At 44.0% G+C, this 15,990-nt stretch overlaps 1 protein-coding gene across 7 annotated transcripts in view; it reads right to left on the bottom strand.

Moving 5' to 3' along the window:
* Positions 1–272: 272 nt before the first annotated feature.
* The window catches only part of WNT8A (Wnt family member 8A), a 48,636-nt gene continuing 32,918 nt past the window's right edge, over positions 273–15,990 (bottom strand). For 2 of the 7 annotated variants that reach the window (XM_072841161.1, XM_072841159.1), the window contains exons 3-6: positions 7,435–7,573; positions 5,928–6,053; positions 4,894–5,036; positions 2,141–3,585 (exon numbers count right to left, since the gene is read on the bottom strand). In XM_072841161.1, the coding sequence (XP_072697262.1) occupies positions 3,037–3,585; positions 4,894–5,036; positions 5,928–6,053; positions 7,435–7,573 (957 nt within the window). In that variant the 3' untranslated portion in view covers positions 2,141–3,036. Of the gene's footprint in view, positions 492–2,140; positions 3,586–4,893; positions 5,037–5,927; positions 6,054–7,434; positions 7,574–7,806; positions 7,841–7,931; positions 8,189–8,294; positions 8,371–15,990 lie in introns of those variants that run through there. The other 5 variants (XM_072841158.1, XM_072841162.1, XM_072841156.1 and 2 more) reach the window with 5 other exon arrangements.

The following is a 15,990-nucleotide window of genomic DNA, read 5'->3' as shown; positions in this document are numbered from 1 at the left end:
AATTTTTATGCTTAGATGGTGTCTCTTTCCCCTTTTCACTACCGCCACACACACTTTCTCTGTCAATAACTGTAGTGTCTTTCTGTAAACTTTCTTAGGAGAAAGGTAGAAGAAATCTTCCATTTTCTTGACATAGGCTGTACTTTAATGGATTTTTTCTTGTTTCCACCATCCGTGGGAGTTGTAAATGCACCAGAAGAAATAAAGACCACAGTAAGCTTTCAAGGTACCTGCTTATGGTTTCTCGCTCTCTCTCTCTCTCTCTCTCAAGATTTTATTTATTTATTCATGAGAGACCCAGAGAGAGACAGAGACATAGGCAGAGGGAGAAGCAGGCTCCATGCAGGAAGCCGATGCGGGACTCCATCCCGGGACCCTAGGACCACGACCTGAGCTGAAGGCAAAGGCTCAACCACTGAGCCACCCAGGCATCCCCTATGGTTTCTCTTGAGATGCCATCTTCCTTAATGAATATTTCACATTTCTATTCACTAAAAAAAAAAAAAAAAAAAAAAAAAAAAAAAAAAAAAAGAAGAAGAAGAAGAAGGTTATTTCCTGTTGGCATTTAAAAAAAAAATAACTCATTCTTTTTTTCCAGAAGTATTTTATAAAAAGTATTTTTTAAATCTATCTTTCTTCCTTTTTTCTTTTGTCCTTTTGTTCTTTCTTGGTTTCTTGGTTTCTTTCTTTCTTTCGAGGGCTTGAACACACCACCCTGAGATCAAGAATTACATGTACTGACTGAGCCAGCCAGGCACCCCAGTAACGATTCTTTTTGATAAGAAAAATATTTATTATCGTAGACAAGTGTAAGAACACAGAAAAACACAAACAGGTAAACATATTACTCTATTTGGTACTACACAATAGCAAATATTTTCTTTCTTTTTTTAAAAATTTTTTTTAATTTATTTATGATAGAGAGAGAGAGAGAGAGACATAGGCAGAGGGAGAAGCAGGTTCCATGCACTGGAAGCCCAACGTAGGATTCGATCCCGGGTCTCCAGGATCGCGCCCTGGGCCAAAGGCAGGCGCCAAACCGCTGCGCCACCCAGGGATCCCTCTTTTTTTTTTTTTTTTTAAAGTCAGTTGTATGCCCAGTGTGGGGCTTGAACTCACAACCCTGAAATCAAGAGTGGCATGATGGGATCCCTGGGTGGTGCAGCGGTTTAGTGCCTGCCTTTGGTCCAGGGTGCGATCCTGGAGACCTGGGATCAAATCCCACGTCGGACTTCCTGCATGGAGCCTGCTTCTCCCTCTGCCTATGTCTCTGCCTCTCTCTCTCTCTCTCTCTCTGTGTGAATATCATGAATAAATAAATAAAATCTTAAAAAAAAAAAAAAAGAGTGGCATGACCTAAGAACTGAGTCAGCAGGTGACCCAGTTTTTTCAAGTTTTTGAAAACAAAATTGAGTTATCCTGAACATGCTGTTTTGTAATTAACTTTACTCACTTAATATATCATGTATGTTTTTCATGTTGCCAGGTATTTCTCCAAAATATGATTTTAATGGTTGATATTCCATTGTGGGGCCATGATTTAACTACTTTGCCCTACTGTTGAACATTTAAATTGTTTTCTAATTTAAAACATTAAGCTGAGAGGTTTCTTCACTCTTGGTGATCAGTCATTGTACTTGTTTATGGTTGGCCTTTGCACAAAGGGGAGACTCCTAAAGCTGAGATGCTCAAATTTAGGAGACCAATTTTTGAGCCCCCAAGGGCTCTCCACCCCAAGATTGCCAGTGGAAGATGTAGAAGTGCAAATGAGGAAGGTAGAATCCACAACTTTCCTAGTCTCTCTAGCCCAGGGTCTCCCTGAGGCATACAGACACCCCAGGAAGCCCAAGTTAAGAGAGCAAACACACTTTGAATATGGTTCAAGTTCAAAAGGCTTCCTTGTTCATCAAGTTTCTTAGGTTGCATTAAAATAACACCACCTAAATCCAGGAGTCTACATTGTTTTCCTATTGACCAGTTCCTGATTCTCAATTATATCATCTCTTAAACACTTATACCAAGAGGGTTGTGTATTTCCAGTTTTTCCCTTAGTTTTGTGCACAACTGGAATATACAAGCAGGGTTTTCAATTCCCTTTCTTATCCTAAGGTTACCAAAGTGAGAAATAAAACGTCTCAGGTAGATGTATATTCTAGCATTTATTGCAAAATGAAGTTGAATTCCCAATCTGGGAAAATAACAAAAGAGTCCTTTCACAGCTCTTGGGGGCAAAAATCTCTCTCTTTGGGCAGGGTAATGGAGGAGAGCCTCCTCTAGATAAGTTGGGGTCACCTGCCCATTTGCTATGACCATTCTTTTTCCATGGCTACAGAGGTGGTTTCTGAGCTGGGAAAGTCCTCAGTTTATGTTGGGTCCTGGTTTCCTGGTTTTCCCAGGGTTTTGAGGGGAGAACTTTTTTTTTCAGTAAGCTCTGAACCCAGTGTAGGGCTTGAACTCACAACCCCAATATCAAGAATCACATGCTCTTCCAACTGAGCGAGTCAGGTGCCCTGAGAACTTTTTAAAAGTGCATACTCAGATGAAAAACTCAATACCTTAAAAGCCACCCACTAGGTACATGTATGGTTTCTGCCTCAATGATCTGCGTGAACATATAGTTGTTCTTTCTGGAGTTAGCCAGCATCGGGGAAGCTTGCTCCTTCAGAAGTCTGAACAGAACTCTTTGGTTTTTGCTTCCATTCCCTCTGAAACTTATGGTGACAAGTACTTTGAGGGTCCCTCTGGATAAGACCCCCAAGCCAAACTCCCCTTTAGCAAGATGCAAAAGTACAGACACAAAGTCCAGGAAACAGCTTGCAGGAGAGATTAAATGAGGTCTGCCCACGTTAGAATGCCACATTCCAATTTCAACTCTGTCAAGAATATGCTATATAACCTTGGGCCTCCATTTCCCCATCAATAGCAGATATGAAGAGAGCTACAGACCAACTATGTGATTTTCTAATTCACTCTTTCTGAGAAAGAAACCATGTCCCCTCCCATTGTCAAATTCACTTGCAACTAAGCAAGTGCTTGCTATGAAGCACTGCCCTTGCCTCTGGCCGAAGCGCTGCCCAGGGAGCTTGTGCAGTAGTACTTGTTCACTACGTGCCTACACTGGTCGCACCTGACTGTACAGCACCACTGGAATTTGCAGTTACAGCTGCTGATAGCCTCAGTTCTTCTCTCTTCCACCTGCAGGCCACACTCGGTGCATAGGCGCCCGCAGCTGTGTTGCTCCCACCTGGATGTGTTGTGGCTGTCCTGCAGACACTCCCGACCTTCTGTGCCATAGACGCCCAGACTGGAATTACGGGTACAGTAATCTGGTGACTCCTCTAAAAAGATCAGCTCAGCCTCTGCACTAGGAAGGAAGGCCTCAGTGGGGGCCCAGTGGCCCTCAGCACTGTTCCCAGCCCTCAACTGCCGCTTATCCATCTCAATTTTCAGGGCCTGCTTGTACTTGGCTTTCAGGTAGTCTCCCATTTCCCGGAAGTCAGCCAGCTGCAGCCAGCATGTCTGGATGCTGCAGCTCCCAGAGATGCCATGACATTTGCAGGTCCTTTTCATGATGGCTCTCACTGCCTAGAGAGAGAGGAAGTGAGAGAGGACAAAAAATAAAATGACATTGGGTAGGGAAGACCAAAGGCTAGTAATTCAATGGGATATTTTAGAGTTGTCCTTCTTAACTTTGGAAGAGCATCAGAATTACTGGAGAGGCCTGTGGGAAATGCTCGTTCCTGGGCCCCACCTCAGATCTTCTCAATTAGAGTATTCAGGGGTGTAAAGGCCTTATAAGGGTAATTTTATTTATTTTTAAAAGATTTTATTTATTTATTCATAAGAGACACACACAGAGAGGCAGAGACACAGGCAGAGGGAGAAGCAGGCCCCATGCAGGGAGACCGATGTGGGACTCGATCCCAGGACCCCGGGATCACACGCTGGGCCGAAGGCAGGTGCTCAACCGCTAAGCCACCTAGTCGTCCCTATAAGGGTAATTTTAAAGTGCTGTTGGGTATTGTATGGGAAAATCAAGCAAGTGTTGAAGAAGTTGCAGGAATAGGAAACCGAGGCTCTAGGCCCAACTCCATCCCTTGTTGAGCTTGTTTCTCTCTGTCATTGGAATAAGAATGATCAAGAAAGTTCCGGGTAAATTAAAGGAGAAAATATGATCATCGGCACTGTTATTGTCTTGAAGGTAGAGGCTGGAGTATTGGTGAGGGTTTGTCCTCTCCCAGTGGTAGGGGAGTTCATGCAGTCTGGACCTCTACCGGCAAGGCAATTACCCATGTGTGTGTAATTGCCTTGAAAATCTCTTCCCCTTGCCCTGGGCAATCAGGTCTTCCAGGTATGGGCTCACGGGGAAATTTTTATGCTCTTAGTTTTAAATCCAACTTGCTTGCACTTGAATTCAGAACACTCCAGAAGTCTTGGGTGAAAACAGCCCCTCCAGAGAAGTCTAGATAAGTCCCAATCCCTAGAAATCCAGACAGATTTTAGGATACAATTTGGATGATCTCCCTCCCCTCCCCCATTAATTTCCTAGAATACACAGTTGAAATGTTTAAAATTTTGTCATGAAAGCAAGGCATTGCTACCGTATTGTCCTGTGTTCTCAGAAACCTGCCTGCAGAAGGGGCTACATGGTAATGTTTCATAATAATACTAAAGTAGAAGATCTGAGTTTATTGCCTGGTTCTGATGCTTATTAGTTGTATTGAACTGACTTTGTCATCCAGAGAATGGCGGTGGCCATCCCAGTCCTGTTAGGTGGTATGAGGATGGCACATGGGTCTGAGACAGCTCTTGCTAGGTTGTAAAGGGCTGTGCACATGTGAGGCTATTGCCAATAGTGATCCTGATAGTTCACTGGGGGGCTCCTATACCTACCAGCCTGCCTGCCCTGTTGTTGTGAAGGTTCATCAGGGCTCTGGCATCTTTTCCCTTTTCCAGGCTGTCCACAAAGAGTTTGGAGATCCTTTCCCCAAATTCCACATTGTCGCTGCAGCCTCCCCAGATCCAGCCATGACCTCCTACACATAAGGAAACAATAAGTCCTACATACTTCTTTTATTTTATAAGTAAATCAAACTTTATTATTATTATTATTTAAAGATTTATTTATTTATTCACGAGAGACACAGACTGAGAGAGAGAGGCAGAGACACAGGCAGAGGGAGAAGCAGGCTCCATCACACCCTGGGCTGAAGGCGGCGCTAAATTGCTGCGCCACCGGGGCTGCCCAAGTCCTACATACTCCTCCTGGCTAAGTTTCAGAAGGGTCAAGGTCACTTTAGCTAACATAGCCAAACCATTCTCCAAGAGCCCTAGAAGCATGTAAAGCTGCAGGTGAGAGAGGGAAGTGGAGGTGAGTGGGTAAGGTCCTTTCCCCAAAGCCAACTGCCTACCCTTCAGGTACTTTCCATCTCTAGGCAATTAGTCTTTCTACGCACAGTAAATGTAAGCATACTGAGCCTGGCCAAGATGATCTTACAGGTTCATTGCAGCTCAAATATTCTGTAATTGTGCACCATTATCCTACAGTAGTCTTGTTAGAGCCATCTTCTCCCTCTTTGATGACAAATCCGAGTCTCTTAGATCGTCTACAAATAATTGAGTAGCTCTGGATTATGGCCAAGCTGTTCTCAGCCTGAAATATGAGGGTTAGCTTTAAACTGTCTTTGGCCTTCTCATTCCTCGATGTCTTATTAGTTTTAGAGCTCAGTGCTACTTTGTGATCCTGGAATCAAGGACCCGGGCTCAACTCTTGGAATAGTATAGGTCCAGGAGCTCCCACCAAGAAGTTGCTGCTAGCATCTCGGTATCTGAGGGACCTGTGTCCCTTAGCCTTTCCCTGGAAGACGTTAACCTGCATGTAGCTCTGCATTCCTCGCTTCTTCCTACCCACACAGAGCACAGCTTACCTGTTTTTCCGTTTTTTGACTCATCACAGCCACAGTTTTCAAAGTCGCCCATGCTACAGTTCTTGGTGATGATGTACATGACTCCAGCAGAGCTGATGGCATGAATGAAAGAAGTCTCCCTGGTGGCTTTGGAGAGAAAGAGGGGACTGGAAACTTGGTGACTCAAAGCAGAGGCTTTAGAAAAGCAATTGTTTCTCTCCTCTGTCCCCTGTCCCTTTTGGGTTTAAAAGGATGCTCTTTCTGGGCATCTGGACGGTGCAGTCAGTTAAGCATCTGCCTTTGGCTTGGGTCATGGTCCCAGGGTCCTGGGATTGAGCCCCACATTGGGATTGCTGCTCAGTGGGGAGTTTGCTTCTCTTTCACCCTCTGACCCTCCCCCCACCACTCATGCTCTTTCTTTCAAGTAAATAAAATCTTACAAAAAAAAAAAAAGAGAGAGAGAGAGAGAGGATGCTCTTCTACTTGAGAGAACAATGCATGTCTTTCCAGCATCCTTACTTCATTCAGGTAGACAGTATCCCTATGGGGGTGAGGATAATAAAACCCAGAGAGGGAGTGATGGCACCAAGGCCACTCTCCTCACCACTTGTATTGGGACCAAGACACTGCTCTTCTAAAATCCAGCCTGGGCTTCTGTTCACTAGCCACTGCTTCCAGTCCTTGGGCAGTGGGGACTAAGGGCCATGAAGCTGACTTAGCAAAGAGAGAAGGGCCTTTTCTTCCTTCTGATATAACTCAGGAACTATTTAATAATAATAATGATCATGGCTACCACTTACTGAGCTCATATATTACTAAAAAACATTCTTCCGTTTCATTTCCACACACTCCACATTCCCACAGGAATCTGTAAAGAGAGTGTGGACTCTCTTCTTCCACATCTTCTTTACTCCCTTCTTGCCCCCCTTCTCAGGCAACTCTGTATTTTTTGTATATAAACGAACTTTATGCAAACTACTACACACAGTTATAAAGAACCAACAGGTGCGCGCTCACACACACACACACACACACACACACACGAGATACAGCTCAATATGATCTTTCAGCTTCTCTGTTGTTGGGAGTTTATGACAGCTGGGCAGATGGGAAACCCCTCAGCGGCTGCAAACACAGAACCCTTTCCCTGTTTTTATTTCATGCAACTCAGTGCAAGGTAAGTGTATACAAACACACACATACAGCCCTGCATTTTAAAAAAATAGAGAAATGATGACATTTGTATGGAAATACCTTTGTATCCACCCCATGCAACCCTCCTAGTATTCCTGGGGAGCTAAATAGAGCTGGCCTCATTGACCCAATGACAACACTGGGGTTGAAAAAGGGGAGGGGTAACTCGGTCAAGGTTTCACAGCCAGGAAGTGGCAGGTCAGTAGATCACTGATAACGTTTTCATTTCATTGTGCGTATACATGTCACACAAACGTACACACAAAACGTACACGTGCAGCAAGCGCACTATCACCATGCACAATATACCCCTTTGTGCGAGTGCACAACTTACCACTTCTCAGCCTGTTGTGAGTGGAGAGCTGGAGAGCACTTTCCGGGCAGTTCCAGCGTTCCCAAGCAAATTGGAATTTACACTCCTCTATGCCACTCTGGGCGCCCAGGGCCACGCTGGTGGTGTAGGTCAGATAGGCCTGGCAAAGGGAAAGTACTATGAAGGTCAGTCCTGACTTGGGTCAGGTCGTCCGGGGCTGCTGGGGGGCAAGCAGGACTCAGGTGGGCTCGCTCTCCATGAAGGAACAATTATGGGTTCCTCTGGGTGGGGAACTTCCGTCACTGTCTCCTTCCCCTTCCCTCTTTTCTTTCCTCAAAAAGAGTTCCCTTAGGAAACTGGGTGGCTAAAAACAGAAGCCAGAGATCATCCTACCTTGGGACCTGTTATCAGGAAATTGTTCACTGACCTGTCAAAAAGAGAAAAAAATGAAGCAGCGGTGAATGGGAATGAGATCATGGGAGCTTCCTGGGTGGGGAAGGTGGATGGAAAGTACTTACCAGGCAGAGGCACTGAAGGTGGCGTAGCATATGCCCATGGCCACCCTGAGCATAAACAGGTCCCCCATGGCCCTGCTCACCCTGAGGGCGCCAGGTCCAGCCCAGGGGCAACTCCTGAGAAGTGAGGGGAGAGCAGGGTCTTTCTCGGTATTTATGTGGGAAAATTCTGAATGGCTAAAGGGGAAAAACCAACAGCTCTTCTCATTTGTCCTTCCCTGGCAGGGCTGCAGGATCCACTGACCCAATGGGGGACCAGAAAGGAAGGACTCAGCCCCAAAGCCTCCAAGGAAAGCCCCGCCCCACCCCGCCCCACCAGCCCTTCTTCCCTCCCAGGCTGACCGAGGGGCTGAAGCCTTTCCCTACCCTTGAGGTTTCTTTCCTCTATAGATCAGACTGCTCTCTTTCTGCTACATGGTTCAATTTCTTAGAGTCTTGGAGCCTAGAGCAGATGAGATTCCTAACCCTGAAAGTAGGTCACTAGTTCCTGTGAGCTACCGTGTCCTCATCTGTCACCCAGACTTCACTCTTTGTCCTGCCTTCTTCCCCAAGTGTTCCTACTTACAGGGGGAACCCTATTTGGTGCACCCTCCTACTCATTTTACCAAAGTACATGGATACACCTTTCCTATCTCCTTCCTTGGTGGCTGTAAAGTTGTGGAATCATGGGACCATGGAGCAGAAACATTTCAGAGCCCATCTCCATAACAGGCCCTTCTACCACATTCTAAGTTCTGGCTAATTTCCTTCATTCCTAGGAGGGTTTATCATTTTATATGTGAAAATCAACCTTTGGGCCACCCAGGGCTGTATTTGAAAAACTGAATGCCCTTTTCACATCACTTTGTTGCTAGGATATCAGCTCCTTAGGCAGGAATTTCTCTTTTATTTAATTTTTTGTTATTATTATTATTATTTTAAGTAATTTCTGTGCCCAACTTGGGGCTTGAACTCATGACCCCAAGATCAATAGTGACACAATCTGGGCAACCTGGGTAGCTCAGTGGTTTAGCGCCGCCTTCAGTCCACGGCGTGATCCTGGAGACCGAGGATCGAGTCCCATGTCGGGCTCCTTGCATGGAGTCTGCTTGTGTCTCTGCCTCTCTCTCTCTTTCTCTCTCTCTCTGTGTCTCTCATTAATAAATAAATAAAATCTTAAAAAAAAAAAAAGAGTCACACAATCTACCAACTGAGCCAGCCAGGCACCCCAGGAATCCCTCCTTTAGATTCACTTAAGTGCTTGAGAAGATGCCTGGATGACAAACAAATTAATGAAAGAAATTTGTGACCACTACCTAATAGGGACCTGAGGCACCATTTAGATAGGTTTGGGGTCAAGGAGTCAAGATCTTCCTTGGTTGATGGAGCTCTTTTCTAGGACTGGGGAAGGCAGTCCAGAGAGACTCAGAGGAAAATACAAACAGGAGGTCACCATCATGACTCATTTCCATGGTATCCAGATTACATCCCAGCCCCCCAGGGCCTGATTTGGTGAAAAAGGGAGCTCAGACATCCCCTCATCAAAGGAGTTCCAGGAGCCAAGGAGTCTTCTGGCTTTTTTACTTTTTAGGGCAGTGCATTCAAATTATGGGCTAGGATTGGTGTCATTCTGTAAACTGCTACCTGTTACTAAGTACAGAAATGAAAATATTAAGAAATTTTAAAAAAGATTTTATTTTATTCATGAGAGACATAGAGAGAGGCAGAGACACAGGCAGAGGGAGAAGCAAGCTCCATGAAGTGAGCTCGATGTGGCACTCGATCCCAGGACCCTGGGATCATGCCCTGAGCTGAAGGCAGATACACAACCTCTGAGCCACCCAGGTGTCCCAGTATTTAGAAATTTTTACAATGATTTGATGTAGTGATTTTATTTTACTTTTTTTTTTTTTTTTACTATTTTTAAAATGCAATTTTATTAATTTAATTTAATTTTTTTAAAAGTAGTCTCCATGCCCAGCCTGGAACCCAACATAGGGCTTGAACTCACAACCCTGAGATCAAGACCTGAGGTGAGATCAAGAGTTGGACGTTTAACCAACTGAGCCACCCAGGTGCCCTGATGTATAATTTTAGATATGTTGAATCTAATAATAAGACGTTTGGATTCCTATTTTGTATATATTTTTTCCTGTTACATTTTTCTAAGAGGATGGGCGCAAATGTCACAAAAGCAAAATGTCCTTAATGGACTTAAAGCTCGGCCTCTGAGCCCAGCAAGCTGTCTTCCTTTGCTTGGTTGTGGGCTCCTCTCCTTGGGGAAAAGAAGTATCTGAGACTTGAGTCACTTGGGAAAAGCCCCGAAGTTTGCTTACTATTTTCTCCAGTCAAGAATCTAATGTTTAACTTTTCCTTCTTAAGAACGTTTAACTTGGGCAGCCCCGGTGGCACAGCGGTTTAGAGCCGCCTGCAGCCCGGGGTGTGATCCTGGAGACCCGGGATCGAGTCCCACGTTGGGCTCCCTGCATGGATCCTGCTTCTCCCTCTGCCTGTGACTCTGCCTCTCTCTCTCTCTCTCTATGAATAAATAAATAAAATCCTTAAAAATAAATTAAAAGAAAAGAATGTTGAACTTTTCCTTCAACTGCTTAACAGACTAAGCCACACAGGTGTCCCTCTCCTTTAAAAAAAAAAAAAAAAAGGTTCCATGCCCAACGTGGAGCTTGAACTTACAACCCTAAGATTAAGACTAAACTCTATGGACTAAGCCAGCCACATGCTCCTATCTCTTTAGTTTAGTTTTTTTTTTTTTTTTTTAAGATTTTATTTATTTATTCTCTGTGTCTCTGTGAGAGACACAGAGAGAGGCAGAGACATAGGCACAGGAAGAAGCAGGCTCCCCATGGGGAGCCTGATGCGGGACTCAGTCCTGGGACCTTGGAATCATGCTCTGAGCCGAAGGCAATGAGCCAAAGGCAGATGCTCAACCACTGAACCACCCAGGCATCCCTATCTCTTTAGTTTTTAAGTGATGATCCAACTCTTCGTTTTTCTTTTCCAGAGAGGGAGATCTGGATCTGAAGACCAGAGCAGATGATGACAGGGAGATAGAGTGGTACCATCACAAGGCCATAACGTCTCTGAACCAGTGATGTGCTGGTAGACAGGTATTTAACAACCAGTTCTGGTGTGTCAGGAGCCATGATTGGTAGTGTTTGCTGATTTCCATGGTGTAAATACTCCCACCATGGCCTTTTTCAAACTACCAACGTGGGCTTGGGAAGAGATGAACAGTACCACATCATTATGTAATATTCTATCATATAGCTATAATAGATGTAAATTACCTTAAGAGTATTGATAATAGGGGCAGCCTGGGTGGCTCAACCGTTTAGTGCCACCTTCAGCCCAGGGCGTGATCCTGGGGACCCGGGATCCAGTCCCTTGTAGGGCTCCCTGCAGGGAGTCTGCTTCTCCCTCTGCCTGTGTCTCTGCCTCTCTCTCTCTCTCTCTCTCTCTCTCTCTCTGTGTCTCTATTTATTTATGAATAAATAAATAAAAAATCTTTAAAAAAAGAGTGTAGATAGTAGTAAAATATCAGAAAGTAATCAGGAAAAGATGAATTTTGAGTACTTGTTCTCTTTGTTTTTATTGGTTACGAAACTTAATTTTTTAAAAAAGATTTTATCTATTTATTCATGAGAGACACAGAGAGAGAGAGGCAGAGACACAGGCAGAGGGAGAAGCAGGCTCCATGCAGGGAGCCCGACGTAGGACTTGATCCCGGGTCTCCAGGATCAGGCCCTGGGCCAAAGGCAGCGCTAAACTGCTGAGCCACCCGGGCTGCTCAAGGTTTTATTGTTAAGTAATCTCTATCCCCAACATGGAGCTTGAACTCATGACCCCAAGATCAAGAGTCACATGCTATACCAACTGAGCCAACCAGGCTCCCCCATGTAATTTAATTTTTAATAATGACTGTGTTTAACAACCAGTTTGCAAAATTCCTGTCCCAGCTTTCTGAACTGGGACAAACTACCCCACAGCACACCGTTAGAGCCCTGTGTCCTCCCTCTAGGCCACTGGGAGATACAGTGCAAAAGATTTCGATGTGGAATTGAACACCATCTATTTATCATTTTGTTATATGCAAGGCTTTCACTCTTGCTGAGCCATAAATCTTGCTACCTGCCCTCAAGGAGCTTAGTACCTAGTAAACAGTAAATAGAGGTTTAGGTGTATATTTAACTATGATGAATGAACAAATGCATGTACCTCTGGAAAGGTGTTCATAGAACTAGAAAGGAAGTAGGATCAGATAGTCTTTTTTTTTTTTTAAGATTTTATTTACTTATTTATTCATGAGAGACACACACACTCAGAGGCAGAGAGACACAGGCAGAGGGAGAAGCAGGCTCCATGCAGGGAGCCCGATGTGGGACTCGATCCCAGATCTCCAGTATCACACCCTGGCCTGAAGGCGGCGCTAAACTGCTGAGCCACAGAGGCTGCCCAGGATCAGATAGTCTTAAAGGCCCCCTCTACCTCTACTGTTCAAGGATGTTGAAGTTTCAAGAATCCTAGGGAAAGCTCTGGGGATTATAATCAATGAGGAATAAGCCAGAGTTGCCCTTGTGGTGCCCAGCTTCAGGAAATCTAGAGGCCATCCAAAGAACAGTAGAGTATCTGAGCTAGAGGGTCCCATTTTCTGAACTACATGAAGCCCAGAGAGAGGAGACATCTCATGGTTACACAGTGAGTTGAGGCCAAGAACACTTGGATCCTACCATCCTGGTTTGCTCTAGATGAAAGATTTCCCATAGAGTGGAACTTGCAGTGCTTACATCCCGGCAGTGTTGGGCAAGCTGGGTGATTGGTCACCCTACAACGATGATGGTGTGCATCCTAGACCAATGTTTCTTTCCGAATGCACACTCTCACTAAACTCCCAAATTCCTGGTTCCCCTACTTTTCTTTTCCAGGCTCCTTCCAGGGCCCTGACCCTACTAGCACCACTTAGATTGTGGAGCAAGTTGGAATGGGGGCAGTAGAGTGAGTGGGTGGAGGTAGCCAGAAATAACAGAAGAGAAAGAGAGATAGGATTTCTGACTTTTTACACTCCTCTGCTAATTAGATAAGGGGGGATGGAGCAGGGGGGGAGAATATACCTCCATGCATATTCTTCTAAAGTGTGACACTGAGCAGAGCTCAGGGACTTTCAATCTCTGGTCTCCACCCCTTCTCCTTGGAGATTGGTCTCTTCCCACTCCCTGGGGATCCTCAACTCCCAGTCGAAATGCCACAGCTGCTTGAACCCTGGACCCTCCCTTTGGTCCCCCCAATTTAACTTCTCAATGACTTGCAAAGTTCCTCCACACACAGTATGTCCAAGGAAGGAAGAGGAGCATACTTTAAGTTCTCTGGCTCTCAGATCCAGAGTTCCAGGTGTGGGGAAGAAAAAAAGGGGGCCTCCTGTATGGGAAATGGAAACAGTTAGTTGTCTGTTGAACACATGGGCTTGTGAGGGCTGGGGTCCATCAGAGGATCTAAATCTGCAAGCTATTACTGTTTCATGTTTGAAGATGCTTCCTTCATCATTGTGAAAGCTCTGTAGGGTAGGCTTTGTAAATCCCAATCACAGGGGGATCTCTCAAGGGACAACAGCAGTTTCTCCCATTGGATGGAGAAGCCCAGATGGCAGAAGGTATATCTTCACTATTAGCCTTGGAAGGTTTGGAGTTGGAGGAGCTCCTCTGAAGAGAGATATCAGGTGGTTAAAACTTCTTTATTCTGTTTTTTTATTCTCTCACCATTCTAAACTCCCATCTGTGAGCCTTGGATAGGACACAGAAATTCCCAATTAATGTTTTTCAGTTGATTGTTGGGGAAGAAAGTATGGAGATGATTGTGGGATTTTTAGTTTTCAGAGAAGTATTCATCCATCTATTCATTCTAAAAAAAATGTATCTACTTGAATTCAGGCCAGGACTCAACACTTATGAGTCTAATATGAATTACCCTTAGCTGATTTTTTTTTAAAGATTGTATTTATTTATTTGAGAGTGAGTGAGAGAGCATGAGCAGTGTGTGTGTGTGGGAGGGAGGTGGTTGCTGAGGGAGAAACAGGGACCATGACACAGAGCCCAATCCTGGGACCTCAGGATCATGACCTGAGTCAAAGGCAGATGTTTAACCAACTGAGCCACCCAGGAGTCTCTTAGTTGATGTTTTTATCCTGGACAAGTTTTCAGTCTGGTCTGAAAGAGACGTTTAAACAATTTATAATAATACAATGAGATAAATTACTTTGGTGGAGTAAGGAATGAAAATAATGAGAAAAAGTCCATAGAATGGGACTTCTGATGGAGACCTGCCATCTGGTGACAGTAGATGGTACAACAGGCTTCTTGTTGCTCTGATGGAAGCTTCACTACTGTAATTTCAGCCTGTATGAACCTGCCTGATGGATGGCCAGCCCATTGGTTGGCACGGTGGGGCACATACAGTAAAGCTTCTAAAATGATCTCCATCCTTGAAAAACTTGTGCTTGTGAGTGTAAGGCATAATTAAGGTAGTTATCAGCCAAATAAATACTTGATGTGCATGCATGAACAAATGAACTTTAAAAAATTTTGTATATATGATTCATGCTCGTTACCAAAAAAATTAAACAAAATGGAAATACATAATCTAAAAAATGAGTCTCACCCATCCATTCCCTGTAGATAACCATTATGAATTTTAGTGTGGATTCTTTTTTCTGCATGTTGATATATACATGTTATTTTAATTTAATTTAATTTAACTTTATTTATTTATTTATTATTGTTTAAAAAAAGATTTTCTTTATTTATTTATTCATGAGAGACACAGAAAGAGAGAGGCAGAGACATAGGCAGAGGGAGAAGCAGGTTCCATGCAGGGAGCCCGATGTGGGACTCGATCCCGGGTCTCCAGGATCAGGCCCTGGGCTGAAGGTAGAGCTAAACCACTGAGCCATTTGGGCTGCTCTGTTATTTAATTTTTTAAGTAGACTCCATGCCCAACTTGGGGCTTGATAGAACTCATGATTCTGAGTCCAAGAGTCACATGCTCTACCAATTGGGCCAGCCAGGTTCCCTTATACATATGTAATTTAAAAAGTAGAACTGTGTTATTATTCCTCAGCTTGGTTTTGAATTTTTCCTCAGGGACCCCTTTCTGTGACACTACAAAACAATCGACCTTATTTTTTCTTAATTTTTATATTAAATAAAAAACATGCTCCTAAGAGTTAAAAGTTTTATAGGATTTAAGAAAAGCACAGCCTTCAATTATACCCCCTTTTTTCTTCTTAAGAAGCAACCACTTTCAATTCTTTTTATTTGTTGCTATTAGTATTACTTCCATATTTCTTTTTTTATATTTTTATTTATTATTATTAATTTTTATGATTTTATTTATTTATTCATGAGAAACACAGAGAGGAGAGAGAGAGAGGTAGAGACACAGGCAGAGGGAGAAGCACGCTCCATGCAGGGAGCCCGACATGGGACTCAATCCCGGGTCTCCAGGATCACGCCCTGGGCTGAAGGTGGCGCCAAACCGCTGAGCCACCTGGGCTGCCCCACATTTCTTTTTTTAAAAGATTTTATTTTACGTTTTTATTTATTTATTTTTTTAACTTAAAAAAATTTTTTTTTAAATTAAAAAAATTTTTAATTTTACTTTTAAGATTTTGTTTTTAAGTACTCTACACTCATTGGGACTTGAATTCACAACCCCAAGGTCAAGTGTCACATGCTCAACCAACTGAGCCAGCCAGGTACCCCTACTTCTATATTTCTAAACAAAATATATTTGAATCCTATTTATTAATTTCTCAATTTTAGGTATTACCTGTTGACTTCCCACCATGGAAGTTGAGGATTTGCCTCTCTTTTCTTTCCCCATCTACCAAATAGAAATCCATCTTTTTCATTCTCTCATCTCCCAAGATAGTTAAACTATAATTTTACTTAGGAAAGTGTTCAGTGGGATGCCTGGGTGGCGCAGCGGTTTAGCGCCTGCCTTTGGCCCGGGGCGTGATCCTGGAGACCCGGGATCGAATCCCACGTCGGGCTCCCGGTGCATGGAGCCTGCT

Source organism: Canis lupus, chromosome 10 (assembly GCF_048164855.1).
Source record: "Canis lupus baileyi chromosome 10, mCanLup2.hap1, whole genome shotgun sequence".
Classification (NCBI taxonomy): Eukaryota; Metazoa; Chordata; class Mammalia; order Carnivora; family Canidae; genus Canis; species Canis lupus.
Note: the sequence above shows the minus strand (reverse complement) of the source record. Positions and strands in the feature narration are given on the sequence as shown.